The following is a 22,430-nucleotide window of genomic DNA, read 5'->3' on the forward strand; positions in this document are numbered from 1 at the left end:
AGAACATGGTGAAACCTTTTGACCTATCAGGTGGAGCCATGATTTTGTGGGCCTGAATGATGAGTGGACAGAAGTGTTGGCCATTGAATTGGGTAAACTTTGGCTGTCTGGACGCTGCTACTCCTCACCCTGCCATAGGGTGGGAAAGGAGGTCCGGATGATGATGATGATATCTTAAAAATATAAATTCATTGATACAGTCAGTCTTTTATATATTGGCCTTTGAAAAACATTAAAATTTTCCAAGTGTACCTGCTGTGTCTGAGACTGTTTAGTAACTTACTATGGACTTGTAGTGAAAAAGGTTGTTAACTAAAGGCAGCTTATGAAGACATAATGTTTGTTTTATAGGTTCAGCTTATAAAAAAGTTACGAGAACTGCTACATGAATACGACGAATGCCAGAAACGAGCTCAGAACGAGGAACTGAGGAGACAGAGGCTGGCGTTTGTTAATGTTTCACTGTCAAATGTGTTACCCTCGGGACCGGAAGGGAAGAAGAAGAAGAAGAGGAAGCACAGAGAAGAGGGGGAGGAGGAAGAGGAAGACGAGGAGGAGGATGAGTCAGGCTCGGAATCTGACAGTGAAGTGAGTTATCTTTGTTGTTGAAGGTGAGGTTTGTAGAGTGACGTCACGATTCTTGTAATTGCAAATGTGCATAAATGTTTCAAGTGCTTTTGAATTCCTTAGGAGAAACTGGCACTTTTGAGAAGAAAAAGACCAAACATTATTTTAGGTACATGTATTTTTGTTGTTATTACTATTATTAGGTGCTAGGTGGTGCATCATCCACTCACTTGATGTAGTGCTGTCTACTTTTTCCTTCACCTTTATCATTCTTTTTCTGTGTCTGCCCTCTTCTTTTCTTATTTCTCCCATCATTCCCATCACTGTTTACTACTCTTCTTTCATTTTCAGGTGATTTTACATTGAGTGACAAGCCTAATGGTTTCCTGTAAGCCAGGATACCATTTACAACGCTGAGTGGTTACAGTGGTAACCACATAACTAATTCATACATGTTCCCTAGGTGTCAGCAAATGGGTTGGCAGATGGTTAATGTTCCTCCTTGTAAAATGACTGACTCAAAGACAGACTCCCACCCCTTATGGGATTATGGCTTCTGGGTATAGATAGACAGATAGATTATTATTATTATTTTTCATTAGCTATTATTATTTATGGTGATCATTGCAGGACTCAGACAGTGAGAGTGATGACAGCAGTGATTCGTCAAGCCAATCCTCGGACTCCACTGCGCCACTCTACACCTTCCGGGCCCGCTCAACCCGAACCCTCAAGGAACAAGTGGAAAACTTTGATGAAATGATCAATGAAGCCATAAGGGTAAGTAGCATGTTATGGAATGATAGTAGTTCTTTCTCTCTTGTACAGTATTATGTTAATACTGCTGTTGTGGCCTCAGACCTATTTTGACATGAACCCAGTGGACTGTATACTGAAGTTGCCCCTCTGCAGTCCACCATCTTCCTGTTGGGGGATAGGGAGATAAAGGACATTCTTATAACTCTCACTTATATTGGTGCTGCCACATGAAGACATCTCTCCTCAGCACAGTCATAAGAACTTGTTGGAGATATAAATATGAAGATGATGATAAGACCTAATCAAAGATATTGGTTAAATAATTATACTTTTTTAACCCCTTAACCGCGGGCTTGTTTTGCTTTGACGAGCGGCTCCCTCGGGCATATTCGTGCTCCAACAGACTCTCTAAAAATATTTGCCAAAAATCAGTTATTAGTCCTAGAATATTAAAATCACATATGCTTATGGCACATACCTTCAGCTTTCTCCTGGGGTATTTGTTGAGCCTTCGTTGAGTACCGTAGGACTTGTGGGGACCTCTGAAGTTGGGTAGCGAAGTCTCCACTTTACACTTCCCGACAACCCGTAATATGATTACCACAGCCTGATATTATCACTAGAAACACTATTCTATGATTCTTAAATAGTTTGGAATCCATACTCCAAAAAAAAAAAAAGCACTGTGAAAGCAATGAAAATTACGAGGGGGTATGACCTTCCCACTTGACATCGTTCGCTGCTGGTGTTCTATCATTTATTATTCATAAAAACACTCAGTTTATATTTCTATTACTATATAACACATATATATCTACAGTCTTTATCCATAAGTTTCCTTCAGTAATAGTAGTTTGTTGTCACTGTAGGCATTCAATTTCTCTATCAGTAAAATATATAGCATTCACTTTCTCATCCTGTATACTAGCATTGAGAGTGAATGTCACTTTCATGTTCACTCTCATAACTCATAGTATTCCTACATGCTAGAGTGAAACTTTCACTTTCATTACTCCTAGTATATATACTCGTATTGTTATAATACTACTCATTTACATTTCTATTTACGTTCTCTATTTTATTTACATTATTTACATTTTATTTTATTTACACTGTGTTAGGCACTGTCACTTGCAGTAACTTATAAAACTATTTTCCACCGTTCACTTATATTTACGAAAGACTGACGAAGAGAGTGTATGTGAGTGAGGTGGAGGGGGGAAGAGGGAGGGGGAGGCCGAGGATGAGATGGAGGGACGGGGTGGAGAGGTATATGAGAGAGGGGGGGGTGAGTTGGGAGCAGGGCAGTGAAATGGCGGGGGACAGGGCGACTTGGAGGCGATTTGTTTGTGGCCACCCCAAACGGGATTGAGGCGTCTGGCAATAGATAGATAGATAGACTTATATTTACATTCATTGCTTTCACTTGCTGTTTACACATTATTTACAATTCCACTTGCATTGTTTTACTCACCAGAAATATCGTGGTCACTCTCTATCAATTGTCAGCCCGTTACCTCTTTGCACATGAGGTTTAGTAGGGGGTAGAGGTCACAGGGCCCTTTTCATGGGGCTAAAAAGTGGCGGAAGTTAGCAGGCACAAATCCTACATACTTTCACCTTGAAAGACGAAGTAAACTGATACTGGTGGGTCGGGGTGGCCTACCTAGGGAGAATTCATTACTGCCAACATCAGCCTCATGAGAGCTGCTAATATATAGCTATGAAATGATTGGCAGGAAATCTAGACAATACATAAATTAGGTAGTTCCAGGTGAGTGTAAATATCACTTAGGCTTCTCCCTTCCCTCCTCATATATATTTTTATTACGAGAATAGGTTATACGGCATATTTCAAAGGGAAATAAACAGCGAAAATTAGCGAACGAGTGCACGTGAGGTGTTGTCAGGTGATAATTACCCAATTCCAGGTGTATGGCACTATCACTTACCTTATTTCTTTTTTGTTTATATTATTTAGTATAAGAATAGGGCATAGGGCTTATTTCAATGGATGAAATCAGTGGAAAATTCCAGGGAAGATTTACTTAGCGTAGAATACAGTGTGGTGGCCTGCAGTAATTAGGTGGTTCCAGGTGAATGTAAATATCACTTAGGCTTCTCCCCTCCTTTCTTATATATATTTTTATTACGAGAATAGATTATACGGCATATTTCAAGGGGAAATAAACAGCGAAAATTAGCGAACAAGTGCGTGTGAGGTGTTGTCAGGTGATGATTAGCCAATTCCAGGTGTATGCCACTCTCACTTACCTTATTTCTTTTTTGTATATATTATTTGGTATAAGAATAGGGCATAGGGCTTATTTCAATGGATGAAATCAGTGGAAAATTCCAGGGAAGATTTACTTAGCACGGCTGGGCAGGCGAGAGGAGAGGGTAATGGTGGGGAGGTAGGGAGGGGAGTCAAGAACGGGGAGAAATGGCTAAATTGTCAACAATGGATGGGAGTACAGATGAGATTAGGAGTGCTGACTAGTGTTGGACATTGGCAGTACTGATAGATGATATAAGCCACCACTTGAAAGCCCGGGCGAATTCAAAATAACACAGAATCACAAAAGTGACACCCCGCGGTATGATCCCTTGCTCCCAAGCATCACGAAAGTGATGCCCCGCAGTTAAGGGGTTAATGTTGCTATTTCCATAGTATATAACGTGAAGCACACATGTAAAGAAAAAATACCAAAAAATATATACAGATAGGTAGACCTGTATGGTAGAGTCAGAATTCCATGGAGTTGAATGGTGAGTGAATGCTAGGCATGCTGTTGTTTAGGTTTCCTTCTGTTTTGTTTTTCCCTGCTTTTAGGACTCCTCATTGCCCTTCCTTGGGTGAGAGAAAGAGGATATGATGATGATGATGGTGATGGTGATTTTTTAACAGTATTTCCTTCAGGACAAGACGAACCCTACCTCACCTTGTCGTTAGGTGGGAAATGATGATGATGATGATGATGATGATTTTTTTTAACAGCATTTCTTTCAGGACAAGATGTACCCTATCATGCACCATCCTTAGGTGGAAGAAGATGATGATGATTTCTTGCAGGACGAGATGGAGGCGGCTGCAGGAGCTGGCAATGCAGGTCGAGGGAAGGACATAGAGAACATTATACAGGCAAATGAGGAGGAAATGGAGGATAGGGAGGCTGAGGATTTCGATTATGAGAACGAAGACGGTGTAGACGACAAAGAGGGCAATGAAGTAGATGCCAATGATATCTCCAAGGAGGTGGATGGCAAACGTGAGAGGGAGGATGAGGATGAGGAGGAAGAAGATGAAGATGAAATCAGTCCCAAGAGAAAGAGAGCTAGACCAGCCAAGAAAAAGAGTGATGATGAAGATGAGTATAAGGAAGGGCATGAGGTATGAACACATGATTTTCATCTCTCTGTCTCAGTAATTTCTCACTTTCCTGCATGGTATTTAATGATCATGGTGATGAAGATTTATTGGATACATTAGAGGTGAAGATTTGGTGATCAAATTGGGGTCTTTGTATTTTAATTACATATATATATATATATATATATATATATATATGTATGTATATGTTGAAAAACATTTCATTAAGGCCTGATCTAATTGGTTCAAAATTTGCATGTACATTGTGTGTGGATCTGTGAAGTGAATTGATTTTGGTGCAGATTGATTGCATTTTTTTTAGGTCGAAGGTCAAAGGTCACAGTTGAAGTTTTGGATGTGACATTATCATACAATGTCTAAGCCAACTTAGATCATACTTGGCACATTCATTCATTGGTGATGGCAAGAAGTGATTATGATTTGGTGCAGATTGATTGTAGGTAACCTAACTGATTAAGGTCAGAGTTTGTGTGCAGTGTTGCTGTGTTCCCTTTGTACCTTCTCTGGTTTAGGATGATGGTAATGGTGATGGAAAAACAAGAGTGAATTGCTTTTAACCCCAGCAGGCTGAATCTGAGTCCGAAGAGGAGACACGGCAGCCAAGAAGACCACAAATGCCAAAGTTTGTGAATCTGTCTGTGAAGAAGAGACGAAGACTAACAGACCTGGATGCAGAAGATGACGACGATCCCAGTGATGAAGATTTTATGAACACCAGGTGAGTCTTCTCTCTCTTTCTGTTCTCATGCCTTCCATTTCCTTCTGTTCCCTTCCCTTCAGTCTTGAGATGTGGTGATGGATGGTTACTGGGATAAATTGCTGTCATTTCTGCAGATGAAATTTACAGTGTATATGATGAATACTGCTGCAGTTCTTGTAGCTAAATGTGCAAATATTTGAGAGTTAGTGAATTCCTTAAGAAGAGCAGGCGCTAGTGAGAAATGAATAGCAAGATGATGATGATGAGAGCCTCAGAGGGCCCAATACCTGCCCAGGGCCCCAACCAAATGGGCAGATTCGCATGGCCATGTGGAATGTGAGAGGTGTGAATGAAGAGAGCAAGAGGGTGGAAGTGGTGAATGCGTTCAAGAGTGCGAGATATGCCTTTATGGCATTGTGTGAAAGGAAGATGAAAGGGTTTGAAGTGGAGGAGTGAGAGGGTGTGAAATGTGTAAGATTGGGAATGAATGGGTGAGGAAGATGCAAGGAAGGAGTTGCTTTGTTGATGAATGAGGTGTGGCAGAGTGGAATGAGAGACTACAAATGTGTCAGCTCGAGGTGTATATATGTCAGGTTTAAATTTGAGAAGGTGAAAGTGGCAGTGATTGTAGCATATGCACTGTGTGAGGACAGGAGTGAGAGAGAGAAAGACAGGTTTTGGGATGAGCTGGATGAAGTAGTGGGAGAAATGCCCAGGAGCTGTAAAGTGATCGTAATGGGGGATATGAATGGAAGGGTAGGCATTGGTCCTGAGGATGACATAATGGGTTGTTATGGAGTACCAGGAGAAAATGATAATGGGAAACGACTAAAGGATGTGTGTCAGGAGAGGAGGTTGTGCATTTGTAATTCATATTTCAATCACAAAGATGCACATAATTATACATGGTATAGAGGGAACGGGGATTGTGTGGAAAGAAGCCTGATTGATTACATGCTTGTGGATAGGTCGATGATGGGAATCGTTGCTGATATGAGGGCTGTGAGAGGTCGATGTGGATGTCTGTAAGATCATATAATTGTGGCATGTAAGATCAAGCTGAGAGGAGCGAGGTGGGTCAGGAGAGAAAAGAGCAATCAGGGAGAAAGTCTGAAAGTTGAGAAGCTGAGGATCAAAGAAATGACAGATGATTAGAGGACAAAAGTAGATGAGGAGTTAGAATCAGTGAATTGGAATGAAATGGATCTGGACAGCCTGTGGAATGCATGTAGGGATTGTTTAGTAAGGAATGCTAAAGTGGTGTGTGGTGTGGCAAGAGTAACAACAAAGAAGAAAGGTACAGCATGGTGGGATAAGGAGGTTAAGAGAGCGGTGGAGGAAAAGAGGAAGAAGTAGCTAAAGTGGTTACAGGACAAAGGTTTAATTGAAATAAGAACTGAATATACTGAGAGCAAGAAGCACGTAAGGAGACTAGTGAAGAGGAAAAAGGAGGTAAATGATGATCTAGGAAGAGATGAATGCAAACTATTCTGAAAATAAACTATTCTGGAAAGTGGTGTGGAAATGTAGAAGTGAAAGCAGAAAGAAATGTGATGGTGTGAAGGATGTATGTGGTAGATTATTAACCCCTTAAACATGGATCGTCGCTTTTGCGACGATCGCCAAAAAGGACATAACGGCGGATCGTTGCGTTTGCAGTTTGATTTAATTTTGAATAAACGCGGGCAAGCATGTTCCAGCTGGTATTGTCTATCAGTACCGCCACCCTTTAGCTACAATTAGCATACTTGACCTTTGTACTACTGATCTCCGTTGTTGCCAAGTATCGGTCCCCCCCCTCGGCCTGGCCAGCCTGGCTGTGATATATGACAGCGCGCTGACTGCTCAGAACTGTCAATCTGCGCTCTCCTCTCACAAGCAGTTTATGCTAATAGGAAACGCTTGTTTCCCCAGTTGTCACACTAGCTTTTTTTCACGCGGTTTTCCCCTGTTTAGCCTTATTTTCAGTGCTTATGGAAATGTTTGTTGAGTGACGGGAAGACCGCCACCGCGCTGCATGTCAGCCGTACGCTCCGTTGATTTTAGCCTTATTTTCAGTGCTTATTGTACAAATATGGATTCCAAACTACCTGTATGTTGTAGTATAAAGTTTACTGTGACAGAATGAGGCTGTGGTAGAGGGGAAACTGGGTTGCTGGAGGTGTGAAAGTGAAGATTTTGTTACCCAACTTTGCAAGTCTCCACAAGTCCTTGGGTAGTCCACGAACGCTCAACATCTGTCTCTGGAGAAAGCTGAATGTAAATGCTATCTGCCATACTAAGTATAATGTTCTAGGGTTAATCTCTGATTTTTGGCTAATATTTTCCTACAGGTACTCAGACCGCGATCCAACCCTGCCACATGGGGGGGGTTGGCTGTCCATGGCCGCGTTTTAGGGGTTAACCCATGGGGATGAAGTAAGGACCAGATGGAAAAAATATTTTGAAAGCTTGATGAATGGGAATAGAATGTGGGATGAGTGTGTGAGGAAGAGAGGTTTGGAAGTCAGTGAGGCTAGGGAGCTGACAAGAGATCAAGCTGGCTGGATGAATGTTGTGAGAAGTTGCATGATCAGGGATTTGGCACCCCTTTTAAACGTGGCAGTGTCCGGATTGACTTAATCAGATACGTTTATTTGAAGCTACAGATCGTGGTGAGTTTACTGGCATATCCAATAGAGCCAGGATTCCATGGGCTTGAATGATGAGTGAATGGAAGCATGGCCCATTGGATTGGGCAAATTTGAGCTGTCTGGACAGTGCTACTCCTCACCCTGCCCTAGGATCGGAAAGGAGGTCCGGATTATGATGATGATGATTATTATTATTATTATTATTGTTATTATTATTATTATTATTATTATTGTCTTGCAGTGAAGAAGAGGAAGAGGAGACAGAAGAGTCACTCGATTCATCATCATCCATCAGCACAGAGGTAGACAGTGATGACTCAGACGTGGTGGGTGGAAGGAAGCGTGGCAGCAAATGGGAGAACCTTCCACCACTCAGACGTTCTGCACGCAACAGGAAGGGCAGACAGAACTATGAAGGTTAGTTGGTATTTCTCATTGTCTTGGTGTAGGCCAGGGAGGGCTATATATATCTTTATTGAATCCATCCTGTACGAGAGACCTTTCATATGCTAAATAAATGTGCTTCCACTTGGTTGCTTTACTTGCAACAGGAAGAGCAAAGAGAACTGTGATGGTTAGTTGGCATTTATCATTAATCTTTATGTAGGTTCTTAAGGAGGAGTTAGTTATAGCTTTAATAAATCCCAAAAGTATGAGAGGCCTTTTCCCATGCTGAGTAAAAAATGCCTCCATTCAGACACAGCATGGAAGTGCAAACAGAACATTGAAATTTAGTTGGTATGCATGTGGCTACTCCTCAATTAGGGTCACACAGTCATCCCTCATTTTTCATGGGTGTTATGGAACAGACAAACATGCGAATAGTGAAAACCCATCTAAAAGGGTCCCCCACAGCCATATAAACCCTTGTGATTGCTTAAAAATTCAGTGTAGTGCTCAAAATTATCTATCTATCTATCTATTGCCAGACGCCTCAATCCCGTTTGGGTTGGCCACAAACAAATCGCCTCCTAGTCGCCCTGTCCCCCGCCATTTCACTGCCCTGCTCCCAACTCTCACCTCCCCTCTCTCTGGACATTATAATCTATTGAATTAATGTTTATTTTTAGATGATTTAACAATAAAGTTTGTTAAACCATACCATCATATATCTTAAACTATTGCTTTTCTGATAGTTTGCTAATCTGTGAACCAAGGAAAGTTGAAACTCCACAAAAAATGAAGAACGACATATTTCACTTAGGGAATATTCCTAGCTGATAGGTGATGTGAAGCATGTAAGTGTGGATGTTTCTGCGACTGTGATGGAGTTTGGATTCCAGGACCTTGAATGGTGAGTGAATGAGAGTGCACCTCATTTAATAGGGCAGACTGTGGGTTGGTTTCTCCTTCTACCAGGTTTTTCCTTGCCCCCTGGGCCCTGTCTCACCCTATCCATAAGTGATGGCTGTGATAAAAATCCATACATAGGTAAACCAGGCTTTTTACTTGCAAATGCAACAGACTGAAAGACTTGAGGTACTGCCATTCAGACAGTAATGAGTTGAAGGCACTGAGTTTTGGGCTATCAGAGCTTGTCTCACTTGATGTAACCATGAGAAGATTAATGTAGATAGGGAAGTAGGTAGTGGTATTGCATCTCCAGTTGTATCTGATGGTAAACCTGGCGGACTGCAGACAGAAGTTATCAGTATCCTACAGTCCACCACCTTCCTATTGGGGCTTAAGGAGGGAATTGAGAAACTAAAAGAGCAGTTCCCTCCTGTTTCCACTCTGATGACTCTGTAGCTGTTTCTTCTAATTCTTGATACAGACTTTCTCCTCCAATTTCACCTTACATGATTCCAGTGCTGTTCCTCTATCACTTTCCCCCCTCTGACTTCCACATGGCTGACATTAAAATTTCTGCCATCACTGGCCTCAATACTAACAAGGCACATGGGCCTGATAGGATGCCTCCTGTTGTCCTCAAGAACTGTGCTTCAGTTCCCTCCTGTTTCCACTCTGATGACTCTGTAGCTGTTTCTTCTAATTCTTGATACAGACTTTCTCCTCCAATTTCACCTTACATGATTCCAGTGCTGTTCCTCTATCACTTTCCCCCCTCTGACTTCCACATGGCTGACATTAAAATTTCTGCCATCACTGGCCTCAATACTAACAAGGCACATGGGCCTGATAGGATGCCTCCTGTTGTCCTCAAGAACTGTGCTTCTCTGCTTATGCCCTGCCTTGGTAAACTCTTTCACCTTTTTCTGTCTATTCGTACCTTTCCTTCATGCTGGAAGTTTGCTGTTATTCGGCCTGTGCCAAAGAAGGATGACCATTCCCAGCTGTCTAACTATCGTCCAATTGCTTGAACATGCCATGTTTCAAAAGTTTTCGAATCTAGTCTTAACAAAAGTGTTTTAGAGCATCTTTCCTATCATAGCCTTCTTTCTGATCGTCAGTATGGGTTCCACCAGGGATGGTTCATTGGCAACCTTCTCACCTACCATTCAGACTCGTGTTCATCCTCCTTTGGGGACTTTGGCAAAAGCTTTGCCATTGCACTTGACATCTCAAAGGCTGTCAGTCTAGTCTGGCATAAATCTTCAATTTCCAAACTGCTGTCTTACAGTTTCTATCCCCCTATCTGTGTCTTCATCTCTAGCTACCCTTCTTGTCGTTCAAAATCTGCTGTTGTAGACAGCCACCGTTTTTCTAGGGCCATCAATAGTGGTGTTCCTCAGGGCGCTGTCCTGTCCCCAACTCTCATCCTTTTATTCATCAGTGACCTTGTAAGCTGTAATTCTAACCCTGTCCAGTCATCCTCTGATGACTCCACCTTCACCTTTTCATTTGCTTTCCGCAGCGTCCATCTCAGCAGTTACTTCAACAAACAAGGGATGAGGCCATGGCACACGTAATGTCTGACTTGGCTCACATCTCTGACTGGGGTAAAAGTTATCTTGTTGTTTTTAACTCGCCATGTCCTGTTGATGTATAAATACGTACACATGTTTTGTCACTGTCCGTCCCGTTGACGTATATAAACTTGCATCAATTGCAAAGTCCCTAATTTGCACAATTTTCAATTTTCGCGCATGATTTTTGGTACTTATACACAGAACACCTTCCTCTACAAGATACCAGGCAGGGACAATGCTTTACTCCACATGCCCCCCCCCCCCCCAGTGCCATTGTCTCAGTGATTCACCTGTTACCAGTGACCTGGCCAGTAAAGACATGTCGTGCCACGGTATGAAATTCAGGGCCAGAGTGATTCCCCAGTCGATGACAATGTGGAGGACAAAGTTTACGTAGCATTAGAGGAAGAAACAGTCAGAAATGATGATCAGGTAATGTTGCCAAAAAAAGGTCAGGTATGTTGATGTGTTTGGTGAGTGAAACAATGCTTATATTGCCTATATTACTGCGTGAAAGCCAATATACTCTCGTACTACATATAAATTCGTACCAAATAAATAAATAAATACTGTTTATGAGTGGTGTGGAATAGTTACCCTCCCATAGAACTCGTTATCTTTGGAGCCAGCCTGATAGAAAACCCAGTAAGGTAAGGGGTACTGCTACCCGTATCAAGTATTTTAAACCTTAGATGAGCGATTTCTCCATGAATTTTCAATGTTTCTCACCAAAAGTGGAGGTTTGAGTCAAAAATATTTTTTTCCAAAATTGGTCGGGATTGGGGGGAGTCAGTGGTGGAAAATTGGTCGGGACGGGGCGGGTTAAAACACCAAAAATTCAGTTCTTACATCTGTCAACCCAACAAAATCTTCCGCAGGCATGTCCTCTAATTTTTAACAATATCTGACCTGGTGAGTTATGAGCAGGGTGGCTTTATGAGTGGTAGAGGATGTGTGGATCAAGTATTGCAGTGAGACAGATAGCAGAGAAGGCTTGTGAGAAGGACCATAAAGTGTTTATGGCATTCATGGATCTGGAAAAAACATACGTCAAAGTAGACAGATAGAGATTGTGGAAATTTGTGTGCATGTATGGTGTAGATGGTAAGCTGCTAGGTGCTGTCAGGAGTTTTTATGATGGTAGCGAAGCATGTGTAAGGGTTAATGGGCATCTAAGCGAATGTTTCACAATCAGTGTGGGCATGCGACGAGGTTGTGTGATATTCCCATGGTTGTTCAATATCTATATGGATGGGGTGATGAGAGAAGTGAAAACACAAGTAATGAAGAGAGGGATGGCGTTGGTAATGAATGGTGTTGGGTGGAATATCTCAAATTTGTTGTATGCTGATGATGCAGTACTGCTTGCAAGTACCGGGCAGGAACATGGTAGGCTGGTGCAGAGTTTTGCTGATGTCTGTGAGCGTCGTGCCTTGAGAGTAAATGTAGAGAAGAGTAAAGTGATGGTTATTGAGAGAGAAGGTGACTCCCAGTGTGATGTCAGTGAATGGAGAGAGACTGGAATTGGTGAGAGAGTTCAATTACTTGGGTACGGTGATAGAAAAGAGAGGAAAATGTGCTAAAGAAGTTGAAAGTAGAGTGACACAAGAAAGAAAAGTAGCTTGTGCAGTGAAGGCCTTGATAAAAAACAGAGGCTTGAGTGTTGCAGCTGCACGAGGCTTACTTGAGGGAGTGTTAGTGCCAACTTTAACATATGGGTGTGAGACTATGGTGTGGCATGAAAATGAAAAGTCAAGAGTAAGAGCAGTGGTGATGGGACTGCTGAGGTATGTATGTGGAGTACAGAGGGTGGATAGGATATGAAATAGTGTTATTCGTGAAAGGTGTGGAGTGAAGAAGTCGGTGGACACCAGATTCTAAGAAAGTGTCCTGAAATGGTATGGTCATGTGGAAAGAATGGGTAACAATAGAGTAGTGAAAAAGGTTTATCTGAGCGAATTAGAAGGAGGGAGGAGGCGAGGTAGACAAGGAGAAGGTGGAGAGATATGATGGATGAGTGTTTGAGAAAGAGAGGTTTGGAAGTCAGTGAGGCTAGGGAACTGACAAGAAATCGCGCTAGCTGGATGAATGTAGTGAGGAGAAATGCATGATCAGGGATTTTGGCACCCCTTGTGAGCATGGCAGCGTCCAGATTGACTCAACCATATACTTTTGTGTGAAGCTACAGAATATGGTGAATGTGTTTTGGCATATCCGGTAGAGCCAGGATTCTGGGGGCTTGAATGATGAGCGAATGGAAGTGTGGCCTATTTGGATTGGGCAAGTTTATGCTGTCTGGACATTGCTACTCCTCACCCTGCCCTTGGATGGGAAAGGAGGTCCGGATGATGATGATGATGATGATGATCCAGCTTAATCCTGCATCTTCTTTAACCCCTTAACCGCGGGGCGTCACTTTCGTTACGCTCGGACGCAAGGGATCATACTGTGGGGCGTCACTTTTGTGATTCTGTGTTATTTTGAATTCGTCTGGGCTTTCAAGTGGTGGCTTGTATCATCTGTCAGTACTACCAGTGTCCAGGTATAGTCAGCGCTGCTAATGTCATCTGTACTCCCATCCATATTTGGCAATTTAGCCATTTTTGCCCCATCCTTGACTCCCCTCCTTACCTCCCCTCCATTACCCTCTCCTGCCTGCCCAGCCGCGCCGCGCTACGCAAATCCTGCTCGGATTTTTCCACTCATTTCATCCATTGAAATGTGTCCTATGCCCTTTTCTTATACAAAATAATGTATATAAAAAAGAGAAAAGGTAATTGATACTGCCATACACCTGGAATGGGCTAATTATCACCTGGCAACACCCCATGTGCACTCGTTCGCTAATTTCCCATTTATTTACCCTTGAAATATGCCATATGACATGTTCTTGTAATAAAAATATATATAAGAAAGGAAGGGAGAAGCCTAAGTAATATTTACGTTCACCTGGAACTACCTAATTTATTTTGTATTGTCCAGATTTCCTGCCAATCATTTCACAGCATATATATTAGCAGCTGTCACCACACTGACATTGTCAACCCTTCCTTCCCCATAATATGCCACATCATTCAGTTTACTGTTGTCTTTCGAGCTGAAACCATGTCGGATTCATGCCCCTCCATTTCCACCGCTTCTGCGCCCACTGGAAAGGGCCCTGTGACCTCTACCCCTACTAAACCTCTTGTGGGAAGGGGTAAAGGACTAAGTGACTCTGCTGTGGAACGTGAACTGGCTAATTTATCCATGATAATGATGGACAGTGACTACTATCTTTCTGGTGAATTGTGCAACTTGGAGTATCCATCCATCTATCCATCATCCAATCCTACGTTGCCCCATGAGGAGCATAGGAGCCCGGGGCTGGGCAGTTGGTCCTGACATTTAAGATGAGAGTGACCAACCTCATTCATCCCTGAGTGGCATTACGTGAGCAATAAACTCCAACCACCCCTTGGATATAAACCTTCACCGGCTCAATCTGATTGGAGCACAGTAATTACCCACTAAACCACCAGGCGCCATAATTTGGTGATATGGTTACCACCCAGCGTAGTAAATAGTTTCCTGGTGTACAGGAAACCATTTGGCTTGTCACTCAGTGTAGAGTCACCCATAGGCAGAAGGAAGAGGAAAAAATGAAGGAACGAAAGACAAGAGGGAATGTAAAGTCACCCGTAGGCAGAAGTACGAGGAAAGAATGAAGGAAAGAAAGATAGAAGAAGATGGAAGGAAAGAAGGATAATGACAGTGAAAGTGAAAGCTTCACTCTCTACGCTAGTTTACTGAATGAGAAAGTGAATGTCTGGAGTGAAAATAAACTACTAGTAGTGAAGGAAACTTATGGATAAATATTGTATATATAAATAAGTGTAATGAAGTACTAGGAATATAAAGTGTGAGTGTGTTTATAAATAATAAATGATAGCTCCACCTCAGAATACCAGCGGGGAACGAGCGCGGATGGAACGCTTGTACGTGCTTGTAATTTACATTGCTTTCACAGTGTTTTTTTTTTGGGGGGGGGGAGTATGGATTCCAAACTACTTGAAATTCATAGAATAGTGTTTCTAGTGATAATATCAGGCAGTGGTAATCATATTACTGGGTGTCGGGATGTGTAAAGTGGAGACTTCGTTACCCAACTTCAGAAGTCTCCACAAGTCCTATGATAGTTGACGAAGGCTCAACAAACATCCCAGGAGAAAGCTGAAGGTATGTGCCGTATGCATAACTGATTTTTGGCAAATATTTTTAAAAAGTCAGTCGGAGCGCTATTATCCTCGTGGGACGGATACAGAGCGCTTCCGACATCCCTGCGGTTAAGAGGTTAAACATACTTGGGGTTTCATTCTTGTGTGATTTATCTTGGAAGAATCATATTACTGTACTTCTCTTGTAAAATCTGCTTCCAAAAAATTAGGTGTGCTAAGCCGACTCTGTGCCTTCTTTACCCCTGCACAGTTTTTTATTCATACATGGCTTTTATTCACCCCTGTGTAGAGTAGGTATATGTAAATGTACAACACATCGCAAAACCTTTTGGCCTATCGGGTCGAGCCAGGATTCTGTGGACTTGAATGAGGAGTGAATGGAAGCATGGCCCATTGAATTGGGCAAAGTTTGGCTGTCTGGACGCCGCTACTCCTTACCCCGTCCTAGGGTGGGAAAGGAGGTTTGGATGATGATGATGATGTAGAGCGCAAATCTCGTGTGGGAAGGCTCCCCACCTACAGCTCCTCTTAAGGTGGAGTCAAAGGCTTTTCATCTTAGTAACTCTTCTTCTCTTACTGGCTCCCTTCAACCTCTGTCTCATTGCTGCACTTTTGCATTTTTATCTCTTCTCTGTCACCACTTCAGTGGTCACTGTCTACTTGCATCCCTCTGCCACTAGCAACATGTTCTCATCCCTTTTCTGTCTAACTCTCTAATGCAAGAGTTAACCATTTCTCCCAGGCTTTCATGTATGCAACAGGTCAACTCTGGAACTGTCTTTCTCTGTCTGTATTTTGTACGGCCTATGACCTCCAGTCTTTCAAACGCAGTGCATCCAGGCATCTCAAAATGAATGGATCTTGAATTTGGCTTTTTTTTTTTTTTTTTTTTTTTTTTTTTTTTTTTAGGGAACAGTCATGCAGACTTCTGACCTTTGGTTTCCTCTTGCTGGCATTAGAAAAATAAATAATTTTAAAAAGTTACACCATCTGGCTATATTGGTACCACCACATGGTGTCCTTTCCAGCACCAGTGTAGACATGGTGAGAGAGAGAGAGAGGAAAAAAAAAAAGTTGAAAGTGATTCATTGTGCTCAGAACAGCTTATATATTACAGACAGCGAAGAAGAGGAGAGGTTGATGAGAAGACAGAGGAACAAGAAAAAGAAGAAACGCAGACGAACTACGACAGAAGAGGAGGAGAGCACAGACAGTGACAGAAGCTTTGGAAAGAAAAAGAAAGTGTGAGTAGCATTTGTTTATGTCTAGATTTTAACCATTTGGATGATGATGATGGCAGTGATGTATATAACTGTATCTTACCTTTGGAGCACAGCCATCTCTTGTTTTTCGCAGAAGTTTGATGACACACTCGTGAATAGAAAAAAACATACGGGCATAATGAAACCCTGTCCAACAGGACCCCCACAGCCATAATTTAACTATTAGATTGGTCAAAAACCCTATGTAGCACCCTAAAGCATCACGACATGAGATTTTTTTTTTTATTTTTCCCACAATTTAACAACAGGTTTTAGTAAATCATCTCAAAATACATCTGTAATAAGTGTATTTTGTACTGAATTACTCATGTGCAAATCATTGAAACCAGAAAAGTCAAAACCATGAAAAGAAATAAGTGTAGTGGGAAGCTGTGTTCTGTTGATAATGGTGATGTATGAGTATACAATGTGTGCTGGGAAACGTGCACGAAAACTTTGGGTTATTTGTGGTTTCACTTCGAGTAAAAAGTGCTGTGTGGGAGACCAGTTATACCTTTAAAGTCATCAGTAATTGTAGTTCCACAGTGGCTGAGAATTGAGACCATGATGATACAGCATGTATAACATGGAATCAACCAGTCAAATGATGCCATGTGCTATCTTAAAGGAATCCCTATACTGAGGTTGGCCTTGGTACAGCTGATGTTGTCAATGGACTGGAAGCTAAACCACGTACCAAAACCAGCTAATTACTTCCCAAAAGTTGCTGGAAACAGTTCGGGAAAAAGATGTTAGTCCAAAAATAACCTAATGTATCTCAAGGGGTAGGGTTTTTTTTCAAGAATACTCCCCCAGTATCCCTGCTTGTCGTAAAAGGCGACTAAAAGGGTTGGCGGAGGATTAGTGCCCCTCCCCGGAAAACAACTAAAACAAACAAACAGTAAGCCTCGGACAAGGACTGACCAAACGATGACGACCAAGGACCGGACAAAGGACATGGTTATCAGAACGTGGAATGTAAGGGGAGCAAATGATGAGGTGAAAGAGAGACAGATTGTCCAGGTGCTGGAGGGTGCGAAAGTGGATGTATGTGGAATAACTGAAACAAAATGGAGAGGAGAAAGTGTGAGAGAATGGGAATATGGATGGGGTATATGTGCAGGAGTAGGTGAGAATGAGAGGGCAAAGGAAGGAATATGTATAGTTGTGAGTAAAAGATGGAAGAAGAGCATAAGACAGTATGGATCAGTTGTGTCAAGGATTGTATGGGTAAAGTTGAAAGTTGGAATACAAATGTGGGCAATTGTGTGTGTGTATGCGCCAACGCAAGATCGTGCTAGAAGAGTGAGAGAAGAGTTCTGGACAAATGTAGAAGTGTGCATGGAAAAGTTTGGAAGGAATGAGAGAGTGTTTTTGATCGGTGATATGAATGGTAAAGTTGGGAATGTGAAGGTGGATGGAATAGTTGGTGAGTGGGGTGTGCCTGCTGAGATAGATGAGAATGGGAGTGCGTTAGTGGACATTTGTGCTGGGAGGGGGTTGTTAATAGCCAATACCCTCTTCAGGCATAAAATGGTCCACAGGTATACATGGTGAGTGATGAGAAGGGTGGGTGGTGAACTGAATGAAAGGAAGGCAATGTGTGTGTGGATGAAAGGATGCGAAGATGTGTAATGGATGCAAGAGCTTATAGAGGTTGGGGGAGTGGACTTTCTGACCACTACTTGGTGGTGGCCAGAATTAGGATTCAAGTAAGATGGAAGAATAGAAGAAGGGAAAGACGAGAGGAAGGAGTAGTTGCAAGGAGAGTGGAAAGGTTACAAGAGGATGAGAAAAAGGCAGAGTATAAGAGAGAAGTGGAGGAACGATTGGGCAAATATGAATTGGAGCAGATGGGAGACATGGAAAGTGTGTGTAGGATATATACAGAAGAAATATGTGCAGCATGTGATGTGGTGTGTGGAAGGAAGAGAAGATGGAGGGGGGTGGAAGGAACAGCGTGGTGGACTGAAGAGGTGAGACAGGCTGTGACACAAAAGAAGAAAGCATACAATGAATGGATGAGAAATAGGGGTGTGAAAGAAGTTGAGAGGCGGAAGAGAGAGTTATATGTAGAAAGAGAGAGGTGAAAAGATTAGTAAGAGAGAGTAAGAAGAGAGAGGATGAGGAATTTGGAAGGAATTTGAGTGTAAAGTGGAGGGACTGTAAGAAAATGTTCTGGAAAGAGGTGAAAAGAGTAAGACAGGGTGGAAGTGAAGGTAGCAGGGGAGTGAAAGATAAAAATGGTAGATTACTAGTGGAGAAGGGAGAAAAAGTGAGCAGATGGAGAGAACACTTTAAGGAATTGTTGAACATAGAGGATGGAAGTAATGCGAGTATTAGTGGCTGGGGAATGGCTGGGAGAAGGAGGGAGGTGAGAAGACAGGAAGAAATCAGTAGGATAGAAGTTGTGGAAGCAATGAAGAAAGTTAAATTGGGGAAAGCCCCAGGAATTGATGGAGTGTGTGGTGAAATGCTGAAGCATGGAGGAAAGATAGTAGTAGAATGGATGTGGAAGATGTGCAGATTGGCCTGGGAGGAAGGTAGAGTCCCGGAGGATTGGAAGTCAGGTATAATTATTCCCTTGTACAAAGGAAAAGAAGAAAAAGAAATGTGTGGTAATCATAGGGGCATTTGTCTTCTTAGTATAATAGGAAAAGTGTATGGTAGGATACTTATTGACAGAGTTAGAGAAAGAACAGGGAGCTTTAGGAAGGGAAGAGGTTGTGTAGATCAGATATTCATTCTTAGATCTTTAGTGGAAAAGTTTCTAGAGAAGGGAAAGAAGTTGTATGTGGCTTTCATGGATTGGAGAAAGCATATGACAGGGTAGATAGACAAGAATTGTGGAAAGTGTTAAGAATATATGAAATAGATGGGAAGTTGTTGAATGCTGTGAAGAGTATGTACGATGGTGCGAAGGCTGCAGTGCGTGTGGATGGTGAACTAAGTGAATTTTTCTCTTTGAAAGTTGGTTTGAAACAGGGATGTGTCATGTCTCCATGGTTGTTCAATCTGTACATGGATGGAGTGATAAAAAAGGTACAAGGTAGGGTAGTGGATGTTGGAGTGGCCCTGGTGAGAGAGGATAGTGTTTGGAAACTCCCTGTACTGTTGTTTGCAGATGATACTGTATTGTTGAGTGAAGATGAAGGGGAGCTGCAAGGCTTGGTGGATAAGTTTGGGAGAGTGTGTAAGAAACGGAATCTAAAGGTGAATGTAGGGAAGAGTAAAGTGATGGTCTTTGAGAGAGGTGAAGTCAGTGAATGTACAGCGAGGTTGGATGGTGAGGAATTGGAAAATGTGAGTACGTTTAAGTACTTGAGTAGTGTGATGAGTAAGGTTGGAGGTTTGGAGGGTGAAGTGCTTGAAAGGGTACAGCAGGGAAGAAAGGTTGTTGGTTCTTTGAAAGCAGTGATAAGAAACAGGGAAGTGAGCATGGAAGTGAAAAAGTTACTACATGACAGTATTGTGATACCAACTCTAACGTATGGAAGTGAAGCTTGGACGTTGTTGGAAGGACACAAGAGTGAGAGCAGTGGAAATGAGTTATTTAAGAGGAGCCTGTGGAGTCACATGGAGAGACCGGCTGACGAATGAGGATATAAAGGAGCATTGTGGTGTGGATGTGGATGTGATAGGAAGCATTATGAGGAACACACTGAGGTGGTTTGGCCTTGTGGAGAGGATGGAGGGTGAAAGACTGACGAAGAGATTGTATGTGAGTGAGGTGGAGGGGGAGGCCGAGGATGAGATGGAGGGATGGGGTGGAGAGGTATATGAGAGAGGGGGGTGTGAGTTGGGAGCAGGGCAGTGAAATGGCTGGGGACAGGGCAACTTGGAGGCGATTTGTTTGTGGCCACCCCAAACGGGATTGAGGCGTCTGGCAATAGATAGATAGATAGATCTCATATTTTCTGGAACACCTTGTATATAGCTGTATCCCGCATGTTATGGCCTAAATACTTTTCAGGAATCGAAAAAAGAAACCAGCTGCCTCAACGAAAACTAAAGGCAAGAAAGGCAACAAGGGAAAAACTGGAAAGAAACAGACAAAGAGCAAACCAAAACAGAAGAAGGGAGCAGGCGGAGGTGGTGGTGCTGGTGGTGGAGAGGGTGAGGGTGGTGCTGAGAAGACATCAAAACCTAAAGTGAGTGTCGATATGGATGTTTTGGAAAATATGAGTACCCTGAGATAGTTTGTCCATTGGAGAGAAAGACAAATAAATTGACTAGGAGAATGTATGAGAGTGACATGCAAAGTTGGGGGTGAGATATATGAGTGAGTGTGGTGTGAGTAGGAGGGAGTACAGCCTCATGGTGGAGGGCAGGGTAATTTGTATGTGATGGTGGTGCTGGTGGTGGAGAGGGTAAGAGAGCAGCTGATGAGACGTCCGACACTTGAGTGAGTTGTTCTGCCTGAGAATGCAGTACTACAGTACTTGCAAATACCGGACAAGAACATGGTAGGCTGGAGCAGAGTTTTGCTGATGTCTGTGAGCGTCATGCCTTGAGAGTAAGCGTAGAAAAGAGTAAAGTTATGGTTATGGAGAGAGAAGGTGACTCCCAGTGTGATGTTACAGTGAATGGAGAGAGACTAGAATTGATGAGAGTTCAAATACCTGGGTACAGTGATAGAAAAAAAGAGGACAATGTGCAAAAGAAGTGGAAAGTAGAGCGACACATAGAAGAAAAGTATCTGGTGCAATGAAGGCCTTGATAAGAAACAGGCTTGAGTGTTGCAGCTGCACGAGGCATACATGAAGGAGTGTTAGTGCCAACTTCAACATACCGGTATGGATGTGAAACGGTGGTGTGGCATGAAAATGAAAAGAGTAAGAGCAGTGGAGATGGGACTGCTGAGGAATGTATGTGGAGTACAGAGGGTGGATAAGACACAAAATAATGTGATATGTGAAAGATGTGGAGTGAGGGAGTCTGTGGACACCAGAGTAGAAGAAAGTGTACTGAGATGGTATGATCATGTGGAGAGAACAGTAGAATGGTGAAAAAGGTACATTTGAGTGAATTTGAAGGAAGGAGGAGGCGAGGTAGGCCAAGGAGGAGGTGGAGAGATATGGTGGATGAGTGTGTGAGGAAGAGAGGTTTGGAAGTCAGTGAGGCTAGGGAACTGACAAGAGATCAAGCTGACTGGATGAATGTCGAGAGGAGAAGTGCATGATCAGGGATTTGGCACCCTTTTGTAAAGTGACAGCGTCCAGATTGACTCTGTTGGATATGTTTATGTGAAGCTAAAGAACGTGATGAATGTTTTTGGCGTATCAGGTAGAGCGAGGATTCCGGGGGCTTGAATGATGAGTGAATGGAAATGTGGCACATTAGATTGGGCAAATTTGGTCAATGTGGACATTCTTACTCCTTACCCTGCCCTAAGGTAGGAAAGGAGGTCTGGATGATGATGATGATGATAAAAACAGTACTGTATTGTGATCCTCATTCCATTATCTGGAAGTGAAGCATGGTCTTTGTTGGAGGGATGTCAAAATTGAGATTAATGGACCTAAGGTGTCTGAGAGGAGCATGTGTAGTTAACAAAGAGAGGCGGACAGATAAGTGAGGAAGTTAAGGAGTGTTTTGGTTGATGTAGATGTGGTGGAAAATATTAAAAGTTCCCTGAGATGGTTTGGCCTCATTGAAAGATAATGGAGAGCGAGATATTGACTAGGACATTGTATGTGAGTGAGCGTGGTGTGAGGTGTAGATTACATTGAGATATCAATAGGCAATGTATAGATATCAGTAGGCAATTTTATTTAATATAGTGCAGACCTAATAAAAAAGAACAACAGAGAAGTGACCTGTTATGAGAATTTACTGTATTTCAGATAAAGTATGCCAAGCCTCCCAAACCCAAGAATGAGATTGAGGAAGAAAAGACAGAAAGAAGAGTAACAAGGGGACGGCAGGTGAATTATTACGACGCACTCATGATGTCCGATGAAACAGATGAAGAGGAGGTAAGAACAGTACAGTCCAATTATTATAAATAAATAGTTGGTTCATGAGTCCA

General features: G+C 42.5%; 1 protein-coding gene across 1 annotated transcript in view; it reads left to right on the forward strand.

Annotated features, from left to right (window-relative positions):
- LOC145410631 (uncharacterized) overlaps window positions 1-22,430 on the forward strand; it is a 71,671-nt gene that overhangs the window by 46,389 nt on the left and 2,852 nt on the right. The window contains exons 10-17 of the mRNA XM_080280744.1: window positions 352-588; window positions 1,198-1,347; window positions 4,400-4,717; window positions 5,281-5,435; window positions 8,292-8,467; window positions 16,255-16,381; window positions 20,373-20,550; window positions 22,246-22,377. Coding sequence (XP_080136870.1) covers window positions 352-588; window positions 1,198-1,347; window positions 4,400-4,717; window positions 5,281-5,435; window positions 8,292-8,467; window positions 16,255-16,381; window positions 20,373-20,550; window positions 22,246-22,377 — 1,473 coding nt within the window. The remainder of the gene's footprint in view (window positions 1-351; window positions 589-1,197; window positions 1,348-4,399; window positions 4,718-5,280; window positions 5,436-8,291; window positions 8,468-16,254; window positions 16,382-20,372; window positions 20,551-22,245; window positions 22,378-22,430) is intronic.

Source organism: Coenobita brevimanus, chromosome 86 (genome assembly GCF_032717465.1).
Source record: "Coenobita brevimanus isolate Jiangsu-jjx chromosome 86, ASM3271746v2, whole genome shotgun sequence".
NCBI classification, from domain to species: Eukaryota; Metazoa; Arthropoda; class Malacostraca; order Decapoda; family Coenobitidae; genus Coenobita; species Coenobita brevimanus.